The sequence below is a fragment of the Tachyglossus aculeatus genome, chromosome 2, assembly GCF_015852505.1.
Source record: "Tachyglossus aculeatus isolate mTacAcu1 chromosome 2, mTacAcu1.pri, whole genome shotgun sequence".
In the NCBI taxonomy this organism is placed as follows: Eukaryota; Metazoa; Chordata; class Mammalia; order Monotremata; family Tachyglossidae; genus Tachyglossus; species Tachyglossus aculeatus.
This window is the reverse complement of record NC_052067.1, coordinates 38672569-38695623: the sequence shown is the minus strand read 5'-3', so window position 1 is coordinate 38695623 and position 23055 is coordinate 38672569. Positions and strand designations below refer to the sequence as shown.

The 23055-nt window shown below is 40.3% G+C and overlaps 1 protein-coding gene across 1 annotated transcript in view; it reads left to right on the top strand.

Annotated features, from left to right (window-relative positions):
- ULK4 (unc-51 like kinase 4) overlaps nucleotides 1-23055 on the top strand; it is a 542391-nt gene that overhangs the window by 194168 nt on the left and 325168 nt on the right. Inside the window, exons 23-27 of the mRNA XM_038768285.1 lie at nucleotides 8268-8401; nucleotides 10171-10292; nucleotides 10455-10511; nucleotides 16869-16920; nucleotides 17839-17933. Coding sequence (XP_038624213.1) covers nucleotides 8268-8401; nucleotides 10171-10292; nucleotides 10455-10511; nucleotides 16869-16920; nucleotides 17839-17933 — 460 coding nt within the window. The remainder of the gene's footprint in view (nucleotides 1-8267; nucleotides 8402-10170; nucleotides 10293-10454; nucleotides 10512-16868; nucleotides 16921-17838; nucleotides 17934-23055) is intronic.

Below are 23055 nucleotides of genomic sequence, written 5' to 3'. Positions count from 1 at the left end.
AGCACATAGTGCTTAACAAATCTGTCTTATGCTGTCGAGTTGTGTCTCACCCATAGTGATGCCATGGACACATCTCTCCCGGAATGCCCCACCTCCATCTGCAGTCGTTTTGGTAATGAATCTATACGGTTTTCTTGGTAAAAATAGGGAAGCAGTTTACTTTTGCCTCCTCTTGTGCAGTAAAAAAACCTGAGTCTCCGTCCTTGACTCTTTACCATGCCGCTGCTGCCCAGCACAGGTGAGTTTTGACTTGGAGGAGATTGCTTTCCACTCGCTAGCCACTGCCCGACCTAGGAATGGAATGGGTAGGCCTCTGCTTGACTCTCCCTCCCTTAGTCGAGACTGGTAAAGTACTGGAAACTCTCCAGGTGGCTTAACAAATACTGTTATCATTATTATACTTCCACAATGAAGTAACCGTGTTCCTCTTTTTACTTTTCTTCCTTTCTTCTTCCTGCAGATCAATCAATCAATCAATCAGTCGTATTTATTGAGCGCTTACTGTGTGCAGAGTACTGTACTAAGCACTTGGGAAGTACAAGTTGGCAACATATAGAGACAGTCCCTACCCAACAGTGGGCTCACAGTCTAAAAGATATTTTGATATTTTGATATGCAGATATTTTGAGAATAAAATGACTCAGAAAGTAAAAAAAATTAGGGCATTTTTCATCATCAATCGTATTTATTGAGCGCTTACTATGTGCAGAGCACTGTACTAAGTGCTTGGGAAGTACAAATTGGCAACATATAGAGACAGTCCCTACCCAACAGTGGGCTCACAGTCTAAAAGGGCATTTTTGAGAATCAATATGGCCTTGTGGAAAGGGCATGGGATCCAGGGTTCTAGTCCCCATTATGTAATTTGCCTACAATTAACCTTAGGCAAGTCACTTAATTTCTCTGCTCCTTGGTTTCTGTATCTGTGAAATGAGGATAACATATTTGTTCTTCCTTCCTTGTTGACTACGAGTCCTGTGTGGGACTGGGACTCTGGCTAGTCTGCTTTCTTGTATGGACCACAGATCTTGACACAGACGTGCTTAATAAATACCCTTCTCATTGTGCTTTCCTTGAAAAAATGGACTGTAGAAAGCTAAGTACTACTTAAACTTTTCCCAGTATTTAAAAATAAAACAGTTGATAATTGGGGCTAGGCTATTCTCATTAGAGCAAACAATTCTTTAAAAAGTAATACATCCTTTCTTTGGTTTTTCTTCCCTTAGGAACTTGATGGCAATTTTAGTTTGTAATATACATTTCTTGTTCTATTTTACTATGGAGAATTCCTAAGAGCTAATACTACAACTTTCTATGGGAGGTGTTAGAGGCAAAAACTGTTCCTCCTCTTGCAGTGGTCTTTCCAGTGTTTGTGTTTTAAGTACAGAGGACTTTTGTACTTTTAACTCAGTTAACAGTTAGGTCGTGTGAATATTGATGCTCTAATCTCCATCCATCTGTTAATTTTTGCTGCAAGGCATGTTCCAAACTATATTGCTTCCAAACAAGTCAACCGTTTCATGGATTTTATTTTCCACATTTTTTAAGCTCTAGTCCCAAAATACTCTCGGCATCAAACCTAATTGCTGTTTGCATAGTTTAGGTTGCTCATCATTGATTTCAAACAAAGATAGTGTTAGAACTTGGGTACACCATGACCAGTCTGTGCCTTGAAACCCAAAGTGTGAAAACCACTGTGGGTAATTGTCATGGGTGCTTATTATGCCACAATTGGGAAAGTTGGCCTTTTGAACAGCGAAGAAAATCTGTGATCATCTGCATGTTAGCCACAGATTGAAGACAAGGAAAAAAAAAACTCTGTTGACCTAATTTCCTGCAAGTGAAGCAAACTATTAATGTATTTGACGCACACACAGGGTTTTTGCTTGCTGTTTGGGGATGGTACCTAAAAAAAATTGAAAAAGAATGTAGCCCTTTTGTGATCTTCACTGTTTTTGATTCTCTATGTTTGTCTACTTTCTGTGGAAAGGAAGCTTCTTAAAACGAAGCAATACATGATTATGCAGTGGTTTTATATGACCTGTGAGATGCCATTATTTAGATTTTTTTGTATGCATCTATAATGCCTGCTTTTATTTGGGTGGTGGAAATTACTGTTGACGATCAGAACTGAATTTCATAGCCTGGACTGAACAGACATAGACATTGCTCTTTAGCTTTCGGATCCCGTAAGGCCCAGTGAGATTCTGCCGTGCTCCAGCTACCTAAATTGTGATCTCCCATGATGATCTGTGTGTTAGATTTTCGAGCCACCTTATTGAGGTCCTCTAGATCCTGATGACTTCATTGCTGTGTATTACTGTGGGCATATACACTAATGAAGGTAGCAAGGGGCCTTTTGCTTTAAAGTCAGGCATAGGGTCATTGTTGGATCACGTATGCCTCTGGGCAGATTTAGGAGGCCAGAGACTAAGGATTGTCTAATTGCTAATCCAACACCTGAGGGATGCTGCTCTGAGGAGAGGGGACTTTTCCAGTAGAAGCAATATGTAGCATTTATTTCTGCAAACAGTCCTTTATCAGGCTGTGAACCTCACAGCTGGCCATTTATCCCCTAGACTGTAAACCCTCTAATTATTGCTGTGTACTCTCCCGAACCCTTAGTACAGTGCTCTGCACGCAGTAGGGGCTCAATAAATAGCACTGATTGATTGATTGAAGTGCCATTCTTCTTTGTGAGCAACACTTACCACTGTCACAAAGTCCTGATGTCCGTGAGGTGATGATTAGTTCCTTTTTCGTCATTCATTTTCTATTAGAGAACTGCAAATTAAAGTTCACTGGCTATGGTCCTGTGGTGAGCATGTTGGCATAGTGGATAGAGCACAGGATTGGGAGTCAGAAGGTCATGAGTTCTAATCCTGGCCCTGCCACTTGTCTGCCGTGTGACCTTGGGCAAGTCACTTCACTTCTCTGTACCTCAGTTTCCTCATCTGCAAAATGGGGATTGAGACTGTGAGCCCCAGGTGGGACAGGGAGCCCCACGTGGGACTGGGTCCAACCTGATTTGCTTGTATCCACCCTAGTGCTTAGTACAGTGCCTGTGTGATAGTATGTGCTTAACAAATACCATAATTATTATTCTTATATTTTGAATATGGAGAGATGACAGTTTCAGTAGGGTACCTTTTTATCCCCTTCCCCATTTAGGGTGACCCTGGAGTGTTCCCAAACACTACTGCGGCCTCATCACTTTCAACCAGTTAGCCAATATCATATAACTTGTGCATAGATAAGGCCTAAGTGCTGGCATGGCAGTAGTGGAGGGCCTAGGATGGGGAAATAAGAGTTTAATCAGAGAAGGCCTCTTAGAGGAGTTGTGTTCTGTGTAAATAGTGAACTCTCAATGAATAGCATAACTAGCTAGCCATCCTACACACCAGCCCAAAGCATCAGGCATTTTTATTTACCTCTAGCTTTAGGCAGGTCTAGGTGAAAGGGTCGGGGTTGGAGTGTCCTAAGCTATAGCAATGGGAAGCAAATATCTATCTTAGCTTCCACGAGTACCTCTTCTGGTAGCCCATAATAACCATTTCTAGTAAGAATTTTTCTCCCTTCCCATCACTTTCTTGCCATTCTTTAATTGTGCTAATATTATCTAATTCAATTTCAATGACAAGTTTTTGAATGGTCCAATTTTAACTAAATTCATTCCCGAGCCAAGAACAGTTAAGACAGCAGGTTTTTCTGAGTGCCATTATTATTTTTAATGAGAAATTAATGGGAATTGGCAATATCCTACTACCGCTTCTGAGAGTGATTGTAAAATGTGTCTTTTTTTGTATGCCACAGGCTAGTCGAGAACAGAGTTAGTCCCTAAAGAACAGGTACGGGAAAGTGCCGGCTTATATTTGTGTGTGCATGAAAAGATTTAAATGGATAGGTTCTCTAGTCTGGTGCAGGTTAAAGTAGGACTATTTTATTAAATTTTAGCTTCTTATCCTAAATTCCAAAACAGAATCACCTCTTCTTCCCGTAACCCCAAATTTACACCCGCACTATATATGCAAAAATTAGACCTTTGTTGCTGTCTCGCTTACTCTGGAGACCTCAAGTTTTAAAGTGCTGCCCCACCTAATATCTGATTATAAGGCTTGAAACAACAACACATACCACATCAGGCCCTTGGAACAGTTCCATCACTGTTATTTATAGGTCATGCTTAATATCTCTGTTAATCATTGGTGTCTGAGCAATGTTCCTCTGGAATGGCAAGGGGTTGGGAAAAGTGCACGATTTTATTTTCATGAGCACAGTGCAAATGCATTAGAGATTGTGTCTCAATGACAAGCGCACTCCTGGATACACCTTCTCCATCCTCTGTGTTGTGTTGGAACTGAAGGACACCTTTATCCTGCATTCTCACTGTCAATTGGCAATCCTCGATCCCAAACAATGAGTTGTGGGATGAAGTCAGATGGCTACAGCATTGAAGCTGTGCTCATCTCAACACACCTTCTTGATTGGACATGTGAGGAGAGTGGTTGACAGTAGAATACACCAACAGCTACTTTATGGCGAGCTGAAACAGGGGGACTGAAAGAAAGGGAGGAAAATGACATGCTTTAAGGATGTAGTAAAACACAGCCTCAGACAGTTCATGTCACAGCTGAATGTTGGAAATCAACTGTGGCAGATGAACCAGCTAATGTGCCGCAGTCAAGGAAGGAGTGACTCTCTGAGCGGAAACTCGAGAGATTCAGGAGACTAAGACAAAAACAAAAACAGCCCCAGGTGCTACAGACAGTCATGAGCACAAAAAGCAACTGCCTTTGTGGGTAGGTAGTGTGGTGTAGACTGTCAGCCTTTCATTGGCTTTTTTAGCCACAACTGCTCCCATAGGTAAAGCTTCACTATCAGTGGTGTCATCTTTGAACCAAAGAACAACTACACACACACTCTCTCTCTTTCTCTCTCACTCTCTCTTATTTCTGTTTTTCATCTGCCTTTCAGGTGCTATTTTTCCAAGTATATAAGCCTGGATAAGTGGAATTCCCCTTCTCAGCTTCATGTGAAGTTCTTTCTTCCCCCAAATCTTATGTTTTTACTGTAATGCGTGGCACTGGGCCACCAATATCCAGAAGTCTGAGTCCTAATCACATCACTTTAGTTTTTTGAAGATCACCTCATCAACAAATATCCAGATGAAATAATTTTTTCACTGATATCTTGTAGCCTCTTGCATTAATTAGCTAAATATTTTACCCCACATTTTTCCTCTTCTAGTTTTAACGGTAACATGCATTCAGTTCTAGGCCTTTAATTGTGACCTACTTCTTGAACTCTGGATTCCCATAATTCAGAGAGCTAAATGTAATATATTGGGCTTTTTTCGTCAAAACTAAGATGCCTCAATGTTAATTTTTTTTTTAAAAAAAGGCCAGAGACTGAAAATCACAAGCAAGGCCTCATAATTGAAGTGAATTCAACAAAACTGAGGCAGTCTATTGCCTGAGGAAATATGGGGGTTAGGAAAGAGGAGAACAGAACTTTCAGCGGTGTTTCCTATAAAGTGAAAAAAAATCCTCACATTTTGGGAAAATCTGTCAGACCCTAAGATCCATGTGGACAGGGATTGCATCTACCAACTCTGCTGTATTGTACTCTCCTAAGTGCTTAGTACAGTCCTCTACAATAGTAAGTGCTCAGTCAGTACATTGATTGAAAACAAATTTCTATTTTATACACAAAAAAGTAGCAAACCATATCAACTTCATATTCCAGTTGCCACTGCCCAGGATTGTCAACATGTTAGAGATCCAATTTAAATTAAATAAAGAATATATTCTTAAATAGTTGGCAAAATGGAAACAGGAGGGAACATGTAACTTCTGAAATAAAGATTAGTACATACCGTTCATTTTTGGGTTGGGTAGGTTATGATGTTGAAAGAGGGGCTATGCATTCTTTTCTTAAGAATAAGTTTAATCTCATGTTTTTGAAAGAATCTGCTTCTAATTCACAACTTTGGCCCAGGAAAGCCCAGTTTGGAAATTTCCTAAGGTGCACATGAAATCTTCTAAAGCCAGAGTGGTGAACTGTCTTATGTGGAGGGGGAAGGAATTCCGGACAAGAGGAAGGATGTGGGCAAAGGATAGACCTGAGTAGTGAGAGACTCAAAATGAAAAGTTGACAGCTCCGATGGAGGCCTGACTCAACATTAAAAAATCATGAGAGGATTAGATAAAGTGTCCATGGAATTGTTGTTAAACTATTGTCACAACACCAGAGCACAGGACAACCACTGAAGTTTAGAAGTAATGTATTCACGCACACTAAGAAGCGCTGCTTCATATAACTGATGGTAAGAAATTGGGATACATCACCACAGGAAGTTGGACAGGCAGAAACTCAAAATTCAAGAAGGGTTTGGATGAATTCAGGGACCACAGTTTCATGAGTGAGTTTACGTATGCATCCTTCACCATCAAGGTGGGTTTTTGGTGTGGGGTAGGGATGGGTGCGAGGGAGAGCAGTCACCACACTATATTCTGTTGTCTCAGCGGAAGACTGAATACTGAGCTGAATAGACTATTGACATTTTTTATATTAGCAGTATGGGAAACCTCAAGGAGTAACCAAAAGGCCAAATCAGTTTATGAGGGGATAGGGTTGATGGCAAGAAGAATTTGGAAAGAATTAGGATGTGGAGAAATAGTGAGTATCTATCAAAGGCTATTATTGAGTTCTTACTGTGTGCAGATTAGTGTACTAAGTGCTTGGGAGAGTACAATCCATGCCCTTAAAGAGCTTGGGGATAGGATGTTTTCTGGAAAACATTGCGTGACACAGTAGCAGCGTGGTTTAGTGGAAAAAGCCTGGATTTAGGAGTTGCAGGTCATGAGTTCTAATCCCCCCTCTACCACTTGTCAGCTGGGTGACTTTGGGCAAGTCACTTAACTTCTTGGTGCCTCAGTTACCTCACCTGTAAAATGGGGATTGTGACTGTCCTTCCCCCCCGCCTTACCTCCTTCCCCGCTCCACAGCACCTGTGTATATGTATATATGTTTGTACGTATTTATTACTCTATTTTATTTGTACATGTTTATTCTAATTATTTTATTTTGTTAATATGTTTTGTTTTGTTCTCTGTCTCCCCCTTCTAGACTGTGAGCCCACTGTTTGGTAGGGACCGTCTCTATATGTTGCCAACTTGTACTTCCCAAGCGCTTAGTACAGGGCTCTGCACACAGTAAGCGCTCAGTAAATACGATTGAATGAATGACTGTGAGCCCTTCGTGGGACAACCTTTTTACACTGTATCTACCCCAGCGCTTAGAACACTGCTTGGCACATAGTAAGCGCTTAACAAATACCGATATTATTATTATTAGTACTATTTTCCTGAACACTCAGTTCCCATATAGTGTGGGGATGATGAATTTTGATGAACTCTGTTGAGCAAAATCTGAATTCCTGCCTTCATTCCTTGATTGATGCCATAAACATGAGCACAGCCATTTCTTCCAACCTTTATTTGTTAAGCACTTGCTCTGTGTCAAGCACTGTTCTAAGCAGTGGTATAGATACAAGTTAATTAGGTTGGATCCAGTCCCTGACCCACATGGAGCTCACAGTCTAAGTAGGAGGGAGAACAGGAGAACTGAGGCACAGAAAAGTTACATGACTTGCCCAAGGTCACACAGCAAGCAATTGACAGCGCTGGGATTAGAAATATGATTGAAAAGAACCCAGGTCCTCTGATTCCCAGACCCACACTCCTTCCACCAGGCCATCCTGCTTCTATGCATCATGTTCTTTTCAGATAGACGTACATTGTTGGAAGAGTGTTCTTTAGCAGTATGCTAACCAAAATGTGTATTAAAGCACTATTGAACTTAACTTTCTAGATTATCCAGAGTTTCCTGTATTGGTGTATGGGCCCAGTTGATGTGGATATTAGAAGTAGTTTTAGGAATGGAAAATATCTGTTTTGAAATAAATAGTTCTTCTAGTCCTAAAATTTGTGACAGAAAGACTTAGAAAATTTAACCATGTGGTTGACACACGACTGCCTACCCAATGCCACAGCAAGATCCATTTGAATAATTTTCTTTTCGAGTGAATAAAAATTGTTTTTTCCTTTCTCCTCACGCTGAAATGTCTATGACAAGCTTCTACTACATCACCTAAATGTCACTTTGAATCTGTGCCCTGTGGAAATCCTGGCCTCAGTGGCATTTTTAGAGAGATGAGATCAGTTTTTGTCAAGAGAGATAATCTTTCTGCACTTGCTTATATGTAGACTGGTGATGTACATCGAAAGAGACAGCAGGAAGGCCACACCAGGAAAGGAGCAGCAAAGTGGCAATGAATACCTGTCAAAATGCCTGGATCTTCTCATCTATCACGTTGTGCAGGAGCTGCCAGGAATTCTAGGTAAATTGAGTAGACTGATGGTGAATGTCCTCCATTTCTCCCCGGAAGGCGCAGGAAAGTCACAAAGATGAGGGCTTTTACCCTTGACACTTACTGGAATTTATCTTTTCTCTATTTGGTAGGGCAGATTATGAATCTTACATCTTAACAGTAGGTCAATCACAGAGTTTAAGGGTTTTGATATCTAGGCTACTCTTAACATTTTTGTTTTCAATGATTTTACATTTTAAATGTTTTTTATACTCCAGGTACAAATGGTGGCTGATAGTAAAAGCAGCTGCAGAGGGAGGTAGTGATTAGGGACTGCTCAGAATTTTGGGAGGTGATTAAATTTAGAAACCCAGAATGTGATCTGTTTAGTTCTTTTTTGAGGATTCTTACTTGCTTTTAATAATAAAGTTTTTCTTCACCTTTCAACCCAGGCATTCTTCAGAGGTTCTCTATAAGTATGTGAGAATGAGGAACGGTGTTGCAGTTATTATGGCCTGGTGGAAAGAGCATGGGCTAGGAATCAGAAGGACCTGGGTTCTAATCCCTGCTCCTCCACTTGTCTGCTATGTGACCTTGGGCAAGTCACTTCTCTTCTCTGTGCTCAGTTACCTCATCTGTAAAATGGGGATTAACGGATTAAGAATGTAAACCCCTTGTGGAAAAGGGACCCTGTCCAACCTGATTAACTCATATCTACCCCAGGGTTTAGAACAGTGCTTGTCACGTAGTGAATGCTTAACAAATTCCATTGTTGTTATTATTATTATTTTCAAATTTCTTAGTGTTCAGAGTAGTGAAACTCCCTTTCAAATAATGAAGAAGAATTAGTAATGATTCATGTTAATATTCATATAAACGGGGCTCTCCTAACAACCATGGCAGTCAATTAAAAAATGAATCCAAATATCCATCTTGTTTTTAGGAGATATATTAGGGGAATTTCTTTTCGTTTTAGCTCTCCCTCTAATCCCATCATCTTCCAGCAGATGTAGCTAGAAACCAGATATGTGTAAAATTTGAAGTGAGTCATAATGATGAACCATAAAAAAAATCCATGGAAACTCAAGTCTTGCTAGGAAGGCATCCTTTTTTCTCAGTTAATATTTATCAAATGGTCATTTCTAATATGAAAGAACATATGTTTTTAACAAATTTACATAAATACTTAGTTGTCTGTGTATAGTTGTACATCAGGGTGGCCAAATTTAATGACTCTTCATAGTTCATGCAATAATCTTGAGAAGTTAGAGCACTCCAGAATATACATAACCTTCAGCTTATGTATCTCACAGCTCTATTATGTCTTTATCATCCTCAAAATTAACTAAGGTTCAACAATTTAAATGTAAAAATCCTAATTTCTTATGGTCACAAATGTGGTCTTTTTTTAGAGCTTCCTTCTTTTGTCCTTTTCCCCCAGTTTTCCTACCTCTCCTCTTTTTCCTTTCACACTTACCTAATCAGAGACATACACACAAATGTTCTTTATTGCAAGCTCTATTCTGACACCAACACAATGGCACACAATTTTTTCTCACACATTTTTACCTCAAGCACATGTTAACAGCAGGATGTCCATAGCTTCCAATTTCTTTCCCCACAGTAATTCTAATCTCAGTTGATATCAGTTCCTCAATAAAGAGATCTACAAACCCTATTTTTTACATTGGTTTGATGATTCATTGTTTCAGAAGTAGGCGTCCTGTTAAATCAGTGACTAACTTTTACCTTAAATCAGTTATGTTTCATTTCCTAAACTGTGTATGCCATGCTTTCAGATGACATTCTTCGAGTGTTGGAAAATGTTTCTGGACGTAAACATCCATCAACGATTCAAGCTAAGCAACTAAGAATATACCTTCCCATGATGCCAGTGGTGCTTCATCTTGTGACATCACAGGTATTATTTTTCATAAAAATCTAAGGGAAAAGGATTCATTTTCCGCCTTCAGGATTTCGGGAAGTCCACCAAAAATAAAGAATACATACTTTAAATTTCTTCCTCTCTCGGAAATATGTACACACTTTCATTATGTAATTTGGTACAACTTTTCTCAAACAGGTATTCCGCCCTCAAATTATAACAGAGGAGTTTCTTTTCAACTATGGAACTTTGCTTGTAAGTAACAATTTCAATTATTCAAGTGTCTATGCCTAAAAATATTTAAATGTAGTAAATACATTTTTGTGGGCAGAATGAGGCAGTTCCAAAATCTAAGTGGGTTTTCAGTTTTCTTTGGGAAAGAAACTTTTTTATCCTCTGGCTTTAATAAAGAGAATTCTTCTCCAGTAATTTATTTGCTCAGTAAACAGTTACAAATAGGGTGAATTTCTCCATAGAGACATGATTCCAGTATTTGATATTAAATATGAAAAATCTTTAAACAATAAAAGAGATGAAATCAGAATTTATAGGACACCTCATGTGTTGTATAGCAACACATAATTTCTTGTTTTTATTAACATTTAAAAATTGTGTGTGCTCTTGAATTAAACCCTATGAAACAGAAATGAAAGATTAACTATGACACCAGCTTTACTTTCAAAATGCCATTCAATAAAACAAATTCTCCCTTAGTTTAAGGATGTAACTCTTGTGAATTACGCTATCTTTTTCTCCTTGCCAGCACAGTTACACTATATTTAGTTGATGAAAAGCAGAGCCACATAAAGGAGAATTCGAAGACATTAGTCACATTCAGCATCTCCAGTAGTAGCTCTGATATGAACAATAAAAACTGTGCTGGGATTTCAAATGTGCCATAGAGTTATACAGTTAAAATGAAGTAGTACTCTTCAATTGTACTGTTAGTTCAGAGAATAAAACTGATTGTCACTGACAAGTGAAGAGGACCTTTCCGAGAAGTTCATTTCAGAGTGAAACATTATGTTTTGTAATGTACTTCGTCAGTGACGGCCCCTAATTTTAATGAAGCATGTCATGTATGCCTCTATCCAGTTTTATCTTTCCTAGCTGTTGTCCTGCTACATTTTAACTCATGCTTTCCACTTCAGTGTAGCCATCCTACTCACTGTCCCACACATATGCCTGCATACTACAGAGCTATTAGTCATGTCCTCTCTTCTTGGAATACTTTCCCACCTTCCACCTCCCTTCTTTGAGACTCTGCTCAAGATCTAGCACTTCCATGAGTCCTTTCCCAGATGAGGCCCTCCACCTTTGAACATTCCGATTACTCTAGCTACTCTAGCAGTTCTTGATCTCTGTAAATGGGGGGAAAATTAATCTCAATCTTTCTGCCCCTGCACTTATCCCAAACTCCCTCCTCCACCTCACCGTTCTGCTACCACTTCCTCCTCAGTCAAGCAATGGCATTAAATAAGCGCTTACTGTGTGCAGAGCACTGGACTAAGTGCTTGGGAGAGCACAGTACAATAGAGTTGGTGCACAAAATCTTTGCCCTAGAGGGATAGAGACTAAGGGAGAAAGGGAGAAACTGTTTTATCCCCATGGTAAAATCTGCTTTCCTTTCATAGCAGCGTGACCAACAGCACGGGCTTGGGAGTTAGAGGGCCTGGGCTCTAATCCTGGCTCTGTCATTTACCTTCTGTGTGACCTTGGGCCAGTCATTTAACTTCCCTGGGTTTCAGTATCCTCATTTGTGAAATGGGGATTCCATATCTATTCTTCCTCCTATAGAGACTGTGAGCCCCAACTGGGACAGGGACCCCACCCCAACCAGCCATCTTGCATCTCCCCCTAGCACCTAATACAGTGCTTGACACAAAGCACTGAACTCCTCTCTCCTCTTTTCCAGTTGCCTCTTAAGAAATCTTCTGCCTGTTTTCTAATTACTCTCATTTCTAAGTACTCACCCCTCCAACCTCATCCCTTCTCATTTCTTAAACACTCTTGCTCCCACTCTCCTCCTCCTCTCCCTTATTGGTATCTTCAAACTTTCACTCTTAGGTGACTCATTTCTTTGCCTTAAAATACATTGAAGTCTCATCTTTACTAAAATAGCCTTCTCTGGATCCCACAGTCCCCTCCAATTATTGCCCCATGTCCCTTCTTCCTTTCAATCAATCAGTCAATCAGTGGTATTTATGCTTACTGTGTGCAGAGCACTAAGTGCTAGGGAAAGTACAGTGCAACAATGTTTTGGTAGACACGTTCCCTGGCTCTAAGGAGCTTACATTCCACAGAGTTTCCGATCCAAGCTCTTTATCTACCCCTCTTCACTTCCTCTCGAGCTCTCTTCTTTACCTACCAGAGTCAGGTTTCATTCCCTTTACATGACCAAGATTGCCCTCTCCAAAGCCACCCACAGTCTTCTCTTAGCCAAGCCTAGTGGGCTGTGCTTTGTCCTAACCCTCCTTGACCTTCATTACCTCTGAGACTGTTGACCACCCTTCTCCTTGGAATATTATTAGGTTTTGGCATTACCAAAATGGTACTCTCCAGGTTGTCTTCCTGACTCCTTTTATCTGTTTCTTTTGCTAGCTCCTCTTCCATCTCTCATCCCCTAACTGAGGATGAACCCCAAATTCTGGGTCCACTCCTCTTTTTGCTCTGTGCTCACTTGCTCGGATAGCTTCAGCTGCCCCTTCTGTGGAAGATTCTCTGTAGCTTTTACCTGTCTGCCACTATTTAATGTCACATCTCCTCTTGCCTGCAGGCCGTCTTCACTTGCAGAGCACCTAAAACTCAAAAAACTGTCCAAAAGTGATTTTCCTTTTTCTTTTTTAGGGGCATTTGTTAAGCACTTACCATGTACCTGTCTCTGTTCTTAGTGCTGGTGGGATAGATACAAGATAATCGGGCTGGTCACAGTCCATGTCCTATATGGGGTTCACAGTCTTAATCCCCATTTTACAGTTGAGGAAACTGAGGTACAGAGAAGTTAAGTGACTTGCCCAAGGTCACATAGCAGACAAGTGGTGGAGCTGGGATTAGAACCCAGGTCCTCTGACTCCTAGGCCCGGGCTCTTTCCTCTAGGCTGCATTGCTTTTCATCTTCACTCCAAAACTATCCCCTCCTAACAACTTTCCCATATGCATCAATAAAATCACTCTTCTCCCTGCCCATGAAGCATCCAACCTTGATTTCTTCTTAGGCTCCTCACTTTCATTGAGCTTTCTAGTGCCACTTCCCTCTACAAAACTTCCCAAAATAATTCTCAGTAACTCAAGATGTATTACCCCAACAACCGCTTCTAACACTTACCTTGCTCAGTCATGGCTTGATTGAGGGTCCCTTGTGGTCTGCTCTTGTTGAGGTCTCAGAAGTATTGGATTTTGTGACCACAGGCTGCATCTGTTCTCTGGAACAGCTGTTTCACAGTATGTGCCAATGAGCAGAGGGAAATGGGGTAAGGGAATGTAGATGGTGAAGTGTGTATTATCACTACTCCTCACTGTTGGCTTCAAAGCGCTCCATCACCTTGCCCCCTCCTACCTCACCTCCCTTCTCTCCTTCTCCAGCCCAGGCCACACACTCCGCTCCTCTGCCGCTAACCTCCTCACTGTGCCTCATTCTTGCCTGTCCTGCCATTGACCCCTGGCCCACATCTTCCCCCTGGCCTGGAATGCCCTGCCTCCTCACATCTGCCAAACTAACTCACTTCCCCCCTTCAAAGCCTTACTGAAAGCTCACCTCCTCTAGCAGGCCTTCCCAGACTGAGCCCCCCTTTTTCTCTGCTCCTCCTTCCCTCCCTATTGCCCCTACTCCCTCCCTCTGCTCTACCCCCCCGCCCCACAGCACTTGTGTATATATTTATTATTCTATTTATTTTATTAATGATGTGTATATATCTATAGTTCTATTTATTTTGATGCTATTGAAATTGATGTCTGTCTACTTGTTTGGTTTTGTTGTCTGTCTCCCCCCTGCTAGACTATGAGCCTGTTGTTAGGTAGGGATTGTCTCTATCTGTTGCTGAATTGTAGTTTCCAAGCGCTTAGTACAGTGCTCTGCATACACTAAGCTCTCAATAAATATGATTGAATGAATGAATGAATGAGTACTGCTGCTAAAGCAATTTTACTGACAATAGGATGTATTTTTTGCTCCCCTAACCTCCCCTCAGCTGAATGACAAGGGACCTGAAAAGATGAACTGTTGTATTTTCAAGGATAAAGTGTATGGATGTAGTGTCATCATCTGGATAGTCATCTTTTCTCTGAAAGAGAGCTCTATTCCCATGGGCTGGGAGCTTGTGTTGTGCATCTGTTGTGCTTTCCAAGTGTTTAGAACAGGACATTGCACCCAGGTGCTTAATAAATACCATTACTACTAATACTACTTAGCTGTCCTTTTTATTCTTTTCTTCAGTACTGCCATTTTTATCCATTTGAGTGGTCCCACTTTTGTCTTTTTGACTATTCCAAATCATGTTTGGCCAATTAGAATCTAGGTCTTTGAAGGCAGGGACTTGGTTTGAGCTGCCACTCATTCTTGAAATACTCAGTCCAATGCTATGTAGATGGTGATTAATGATGGCATTTATTAAGCGCTTACTATGTGCAAAGCACTGTTCTAAGCGCTGGAGCACTGTTCTAAGCACTGGGCACTGCTCTAAGCGCTGGGTACTCAGGAACTGCTTGCTTGCTCGCTTTCTTTGCTATCTATTAAATGCTTACAAGGTGTAGTAGTAATAATAGCAGCAGCACTTTTGAAACATAGACTTGTTACATTGCACTGTATTAGGCACTTGGGAAGAATAGATGTGACACTTACCCTGCCCACAGTTGTAAATAATTTATGCTGGTTACTTAATGGTGGGGATAAACATAAAAAGAATTTACAACTTGGGTGGTCAAAGGGAATAATTGAATACACATGTATACATGAGTACCAAGAAATGTGTCAAGTTATTAGGTGCAAGCATTGGATGAAGCAATGCTGTGTGGTAAATCAATCGAGGAAATCCTATTGGAGGAGGTGGGATTTTAAGAGGGCTTTGAATGTAGGGACAGCTGTGGTCTGCATTCCTTCTTAGGCTCAAGACTCATTTCCTCCATGAAGGAGATACTTATCCTATCTGGTTAAAGACAGTTTAAGTACTATAGCAACTCCCACTGACGTTTTTCCTTCCCTTTTTCAGCTGTTCTCGCTTGTGAATATGTTCATTGGTTTCTGTCACTCAGTTTTCTGTTTTTATTAGTATGTTGTCTCCCTCCCATCGCTTGGTCAGCATTGTAGTGCCTCCTTCAATTATCTATCCATGGTAGGCCGTCAGTAAATTTCGGTGGGTTGACTGCTTCCCATACTCGAGATGTCAATTCCCTCAGACATAATCACCCAAATCATCATCAAAGACATGGCTTTTTTAGTTCATATGTGTAAAATATAATTCAAGACACTTTTGTGTTTCTTTGGGTAAATTAACTGTGCCACTTACTCATTCCCTCTGGTTGGATGGTAGTGAAATACGATTGAATGAATGAATGGAGGCTGTCTGAGATTGTCCAGTAGAGCCCTCTGGACCAACAGAAGGTAAAGGTGAGGAACAGGAAAAGAGCCTATGCAACGTTCCCCAGTGTTACATGGGCTCCTTCTGCAGAACGACTGATGCTCACATGACACTTGCTAGGATTAGTGATTTGTTTAGTTTATCCTAAAGAAATGTCCTCTTGCCTTTATGGATCTCCATGCAGTCCTCTGTGAATCTAAGTGTAAGTACAAGTAGACCTTGCTATTAGCTTGGCTATTTTTGTGGAATTTGGAGCTGTCTTGCTAACTAAAACCACCAACCACAAACAGTTTATAGTAACATGGGGTTAGGTTCCTGCTTTTGTTAGTTCTGGGTCTCCTAGCTGCAATCAGATAGTGAGCCTCTTAGCCATTTTTTGAGGTCCATATAGCTCTCTCTCCCACCATTATGTTCTTAAGGCTTTGAAGCAACCCCAGGCTCCCATAATAGGAGAACTACATTCTTACCTGGGGCAGGAAGAAGCAAGGAAGCCAAAACATGCAGGTCTCTAATCCTAGTTGTACAGTTGGTAGGAATTGCTCGCTATTTATGGTTTTTGCATTTTGTGCTGTGAATCAGAAATGAAATAATTCATGGGGACTCTGCAAACTTCAGAGCTACAACAGCAAAGACTACTTGTATAGGCATGTAGCATATGTGATGTATAAGTATGAACAAAGAGGAAAAGAAGTAAGAAAATTGCATTCCAGAAGATTTTGGAAGCATGTCAGGAATCATTTTATTATGGTGGTGTACCAGAAGTTCCAAGTCCCTTTCAAAGTATGCTTTGGTTACTATTAAAATTCACTATAAAATTGCTTCATTTATATCTGTGGTAACTTTGTCATTACTAATGGTCAGTTTGTACATTACTTTTTGTTTCTGCATTGAACTGAACTGTAAGGTTAAAATATGCAATATGTTTATAGATAACCTAGTTTTAATACTTAAGATCATCTGTGAATATGACAAAATTATAAGCATCTGCAATTTTTGTAGATTTTATTTAAACTTTTATTGTCTGTTTTATTTTTCACAGAATCATATTAAATCAATAGACTCACGAGAGACTAACATAGATGGAGCTTTGGGTAAGTAGTAGTGTTTATTAAATGTTTACTTTCATTCATTCATTCAGTCATATTTATTGAGTGCTTACTGTGTGCAGAGCACTGTACTAAGCGCTTGGGAAGTACAAGTTGGCAACATATAGAGACGGTCCCTATCCAACAACAGGCTCACAGTCTAAAACGGGGAGACAGACAACAAAACAAAACATGTGGACAGGTGTCAAGTCATCAGAATAGATTGAAGTAAAGCTAGAATGCACATCATTAACAAAATAAATAGAATATTAAATATGTACAAGTAAAATAAATAGAGTAATAAATCTGTAAAAGCATATATACAGGTGCTGTGGGGAGGGGAAGGAGGTAGGGCGGGGGGAATGGGGAGGAGGAGAGGAAAAAGGGGGCTCAGGTTCACTGTGTGCATAGCCCACAGTACTAAGCCTTAGAGACAAAATATATGTAAGAATGAGAATGAGATACCTCCTTGACCCCAAGGGGCTCTCAGTCTAAAAAATAAGGGAGTGGGGATTGGTATCAGACACACATAGAAAGATGAAGTAATAGAAGAGATGTAGATGGTGATAAATACAAGAATAGTAGGGCACTGTGACTATGGAAACAGGGTTTCAGGCTCCTCACGGCTCAGTCCAACTGTCCCAATAGCCACGGGCATGGTCTTTTCCAAGTTTAAAAACTTGAGAAACCTTTAATGGTGCACAGGAATTTCCTCTTCTGTCTCAGCCCGGAGCAGGGGCTGACAGGATTCCCGTTGGCAAGGAGCCGGGCAGCTTTTCTCCTGCATGGCAGGCCCTGGCAGTCAGCTCATCGAGCACTGGTCGGGAGCCCGCTGCCTGGACCAGCCCTTCCTCCTGAGTTACAGAACTTGGTAGAGAAATGGTGACTTTAAAATGGAGGTAGCTAACAATTATTTATTTTTAGGTCAAAGTGCATCAGAAGAATTAATTAACATCACTTTGTTGGCCTTGGAAGCGGTAACACAGCATCCAATCTTCTTGACACTCTTTCGCTCTACGGTCAGTCCCCTTGATGAAACCCTGGTTTATTTTGGGGGGGGAGTTCCTAACAATCAAAGGACTATTTCCAAGGGAGGCAAAAATCATTCATTGATTTCCCAAAGTCATGTTGTTCAGGATCGGTATGTTGCAGTTGCCAGCGCTTGAACCCAAAAAGTTGAGTATCGAGCGACAAAGCTGAGTATCGAAATCTTACTGTGCACCTACCCTAAACATGCCTTTTGGAATCCGTTTTGGGTAATGCTCCAATTTCAATTTCTGCCATTCTGAAGTTTTTTGGGGGTATAAAAATCCTAGTTGGTCTTTAAAGGTTAATGTCTTTTCAGTCTTTGCCTATATCCCCTGAGGAATTAGCATTATAAGATTAAAAAAGGGTACTGTTAGGATAAAAGTTTAAATTGGGGTGTTCTTTTTTTCTTTTGTTAGATCACCAAAATTGAAGAGGTATATGGAACTATTTAGCTTTGCCTAACAGTATGCAACATTTTGAAGGGCTGTACTAGTTGAAAAGGAAATAAGCTCCTCTCTCTTCTTCCTTTCCCCATCTTTGGAAGCTGAGGTTGTATTTTCCTCTCCAAGCAACCCTTTGTAGTGGTTATTGGATCAAAAAATAGTACCATGTCTGAGATTGGGAGAGATCCTCCTTGAGAGCAGGGAACATGTCTACCAACTCCATTATACTGTATTTTCCTAAGCGCTTAGTACAGTGCTCTGCACAAGGTAAATGCTCAATAAATGCCATCAATTGACCCCCACTGATTTAAGCCCTTCATTTAAAAATGAAGCTGATAAGACTGAGGAGTGTGAGCATGGGCTTGCAAATATGATGCTTTTATTAAATTGAGTATTTGCATTTATGCATTCGAGGGGCTAGGGTTCTCAGTGGGACCTTGTGCTTCACAAAACACATATATAATGCTAAAGGAATTTCACTCAAGAATGACATAAAAGAGTTAGAGAAAACCACAATGAATGAAAGAAAAAAAACCAGAACCATGATGAATTTCCTTTGGGACTTCAGGTGCTTGTTAGAACACCATATACATTTCATAATCTCTAGGATAGAAGAACAAATGGCACAGTCAGGTACTAGGATGAGAACCCCATATTCCAAAGAGTGAAGTAAAACTTTAATGGCTTCAATATTTCAGGTAGTAGAGAAGCAGCGTGGCTCAGTGGAAGGAGCACGGGCTTTAGAGTCAGAGGTCATGGGTTCAAATCCCAACTCCGCCAATTGTCAGCTGTGTGACTTTGGGCAAGTCACTTAACTTCTCTGTGCCTCAGTTACCTCACCTGTAAAATGGGGATTAAGACTGTGAGCCCCCCGTGGGACAACCTGATCACCTTGTAACCTCCCCAGCGCTGAGAACAGTGCTTTGCACATAGTACACGCTTAATAAATGCCATTATTATTATTATTATTTCAGGTAGTGTTCACTTTTTCAGATTCTCCCAGTTCTTTTTTAAAATTTTCACAGTGTCTGTGTATTGAGTTCATTCTGTCCTTTTCAGCTTCTCAGTCATTTGTTTTATTATATCAATGTTTTAATAAATGTTGGGCCTAGGCAGGATAATAATAGTAATAATGGTATTTAAGTGCTTACCCTTACACTGTCCTAAGCACTGGGGTAGATAATCAGGTTGGACACAGTCCCTGTCCCACATGGGGCTCACAGTCTTGATCCCCATTTTACAGATGAAGCAACTGATGCACAGAGAAGTTAAGTGACTTGTCTCACAGCAGACAAGTAGAAGAGCTGGGATTAGAACCCAGGTCCTGCTGACGCCCAGGCCCGTCCTGAATCCACTAGCCCATAAATGCTTCTCCATAAGTATCAAGTAATGAATTTCCAAAGAATCAAACAAATTCAGGTTTTGTGGAGTGAAAGTGTGAAATTTTCAAGGTTTATTAACATGTCTTAAGCATTGCTTAAGAAACACATTAACAGAAGACATCCAAATGGAATTTCTTATGTTTTTAAATTCTAGACATATGGAAGTAGCACAAAAATAGTGTTTCTATTTGGGGTTTTTCGTTTCTGGGCCAATCCATGGGAAAATGGCAAATAGAAAATGCATTGGCTTTTAATTACAACTTTTTTGGGTCCAAGCCAGTCAGTGCTTTCCAGTTAGTGGTCCATTAAAGGACTTAAGCTGCCTTACAACCATTGCATAATTAGTGTTGCAACAACTCTGCCTGCTGAGTTCTCATTAAAATGCTTAAGTTAAAACCATTTTACTAATTCATGTTTGCCTTTTGTAGCACTAATAGATTCATTTTACCATTAAAATGACTTAGTAAAAGGTTATTATTTTTCAGTTACTTCCACGAATTTCAAATAGTCACCCAGTTTGGAGTATTCTAACGTATTGTTTTAAGTGAGTGCTTTTGACCAGTCCAAAGGTGGTGGTATTTTATCTTACCAAAATTATCATACCAAACCTAGTATTTTTCTACTAAATCTCCCTTTGACTGGATAATAGTTGCACAATGCTTCGTCATTAAGTAGTGCATCTTTCCCAAATGTGAATTTCCCAGCCTTTTTCAGATTTGCTGAATATGTTCTATGATTTTAAAAATGATTGTTTTTCAGGGGAGGGAAATTCCAAAACTTTTCTCTGTTGACCTGCTCAGCAGAACTCCAGTTGATGATAATAATAATAATAATAATAATGATGATGATGATGGCATTTATTAAGTGCTTACTATGTGCAAAGCACTGTTCTAAGCACTGGAGCGGTTACAAGGTGATCAGGTTGTCCCACAGAGGGCTCACAGTCTTAATCCCCATTTTACAGATGAGATAACTGAGGCACAGAGAAGTTAAGTGACTTGCCCAAAGTCACATAGCTGACAATAGGAGGAGCCAGAATTTGAACCCATGACCTCTGGTTCTAAAGCCCGTGCTTTTTCCACTGTGCCATGCTGCTTCTCTAAGCAGCGGATATTTGATGGATAAGCTAATTGTCCGTCAAATCTATTGTCCTGATGAAAAGCATCTTTGGTGGTTCCATCACAAAAGGATGTTACTGTAACTATATCTTTCATCTGGGACACCAACATGCTAATTATTGGCTATACAGATGATAGTACTGTGGAGAAAAGTGCTACTTCATATTGCATGATGCAGGTGGAATATTTTTAGAAATTCTGTAACTCATGGGATAGCTTCTAATTACTTCTGGTTGTGCGTGACTGGAATTTATGAATATAAATACCCACACCCAAAGGAACTTAGTGCCGTTTGAAAAGTTAATGCAAGGCCTGTTCAAGGTTCCAGATCAATACTTCAAAGTATAAAGGTGGTTAAGAGGACATCCTTCTTCCTGACCAAAAAAGCTTACCTTAGATTAGACCCCAGTGAGTAGGACAGTTTAGCTACACAAATATGGCAATCATTAATATAGTGTAGAGGGGAATAAAGGGTATGAAATTGGTTTGGTTTATAGAGAGCCTTTGCTCCATTTTCTCAACACTTTTTTTTTTCTTTTCAAAAGAGCTTCAAAGGAAGAAAGAAATGTTTTCTTATGTAAAAGTCAGATCATTCAATTCAAAACCTGTTTCTACTACATTCCCAAGTTAAAACATAATAAATATTATAGAGGTAGATTTTTTTTAAAATAAATTAACTGAAAGCCTGGCCCTGGGATATATTACCTAGAACCAATGAATCATGGAATGATTAATGGGCCCTTGAGAAATCCTGTGGCCCAGCCCTCTGCCCCAGGACAGATGGTGGTGCCTTCCTTAGTAAAGACCCCAAATCTTCCCTCATTAGCCACTGTTTCGGTAGTGTCAAACAGTTTCTTCTTAAGTCCACCCCAAAATCTCTGTTGCTATAATGATCGTTTCCTCTTATTTGGTTCCTGGTGGACCTGGAGAATAACAGCTTACCACCCTCCCAGTAAAAACCTGTCAGAACTCCAAAGGTAATTATTAAATCACTCTGTAGCCATCTCTTTACCAGGTTGAGCAATCCTAATTCCTTCAATTTTTCCTCATAGGATTGATTTTGCATCCTTTAATTGTTTTTGTCATTCTTATTTGAATTTTCTCCAGCGTCTACATATCCATTTTGAAGTTTGACCAAAACCAAGCGTAATGCTCTATTAATACTCTATCAGTGCAGATTATAGGGAAAGAACAACTTGCTGGCTCCCTAATGCCGTATATCCCAATACTGGGTTGCTTTTTAAATCATGGCAACACATTGCTGACTCTCATTAACTTGCAGCAGACTGATTCTTCGTTCTTTCTGTTGTTTTTGTGCTTAGATTATCTCCCCATCCTGAATTTGCGGTATTTTGTTTCTGTTTAAAAGGGTATACATTTCATTTGTCCCTATGGGACATTATCCAGTTTATTCCTCTTATTTTCAATTTTATTCCAGGCTTCTAAAATATTAGCCAACTTGCTCAGTGCCATAGTTCTGCAAATTGGTGAAGATTTCCTCTGTTCTTTTATCCATATTACTGGTAAAGATGTTAACCAGGCATTATGGAAGTTTATTGGGGACTGACTGTGCTGGGGTAAATACAGGATAATTGAATCAGACATAGTTCCTCTCTCACCAGGGTTTATAATCTAAATAGGGCAAGGCGAGCACAAGAAAAACAGCAACAAATTGTGATTAATGGTAAGGGACAAAACCAACCAACCAAGATAGCAATGTTAAAATAAGTTTGAATAGGCAGGACAACGTGCGATGCACAGTTTCAGCCACATTGTGTGTACACAACTATGTTTTGTGTTGTTACCCAGCGTTTGGCACTGTTTTCTCTTTTGCCTTCTTGTCTCCTTTTCTTTATGAATTTTCTACTATTTCTTGATAACAGTGCACCACACTGGTTTATCCTCAGCAACTGACTCCCAGTTTTCAGTAGAGATGTGGCATCGGTTGAGAGTCCTTTCCACAGTGCCCTCGACACATTTCCCTTGCCCACCTTGCTTTGATTTCCCAGTCACAGCTCTCCATTCAGCAGCCGTGTGTGCATCCTGCCGCCGCTCATTCTCTTCCTATATTCCACCCAACGTGGCTGTGCGAAGCTGAGATTAGCTTGGGGGCTATCAGATCAGAACTAGATTGTTTGTGATGTTGTCTTGACAGCAGGGTTCAGGTCT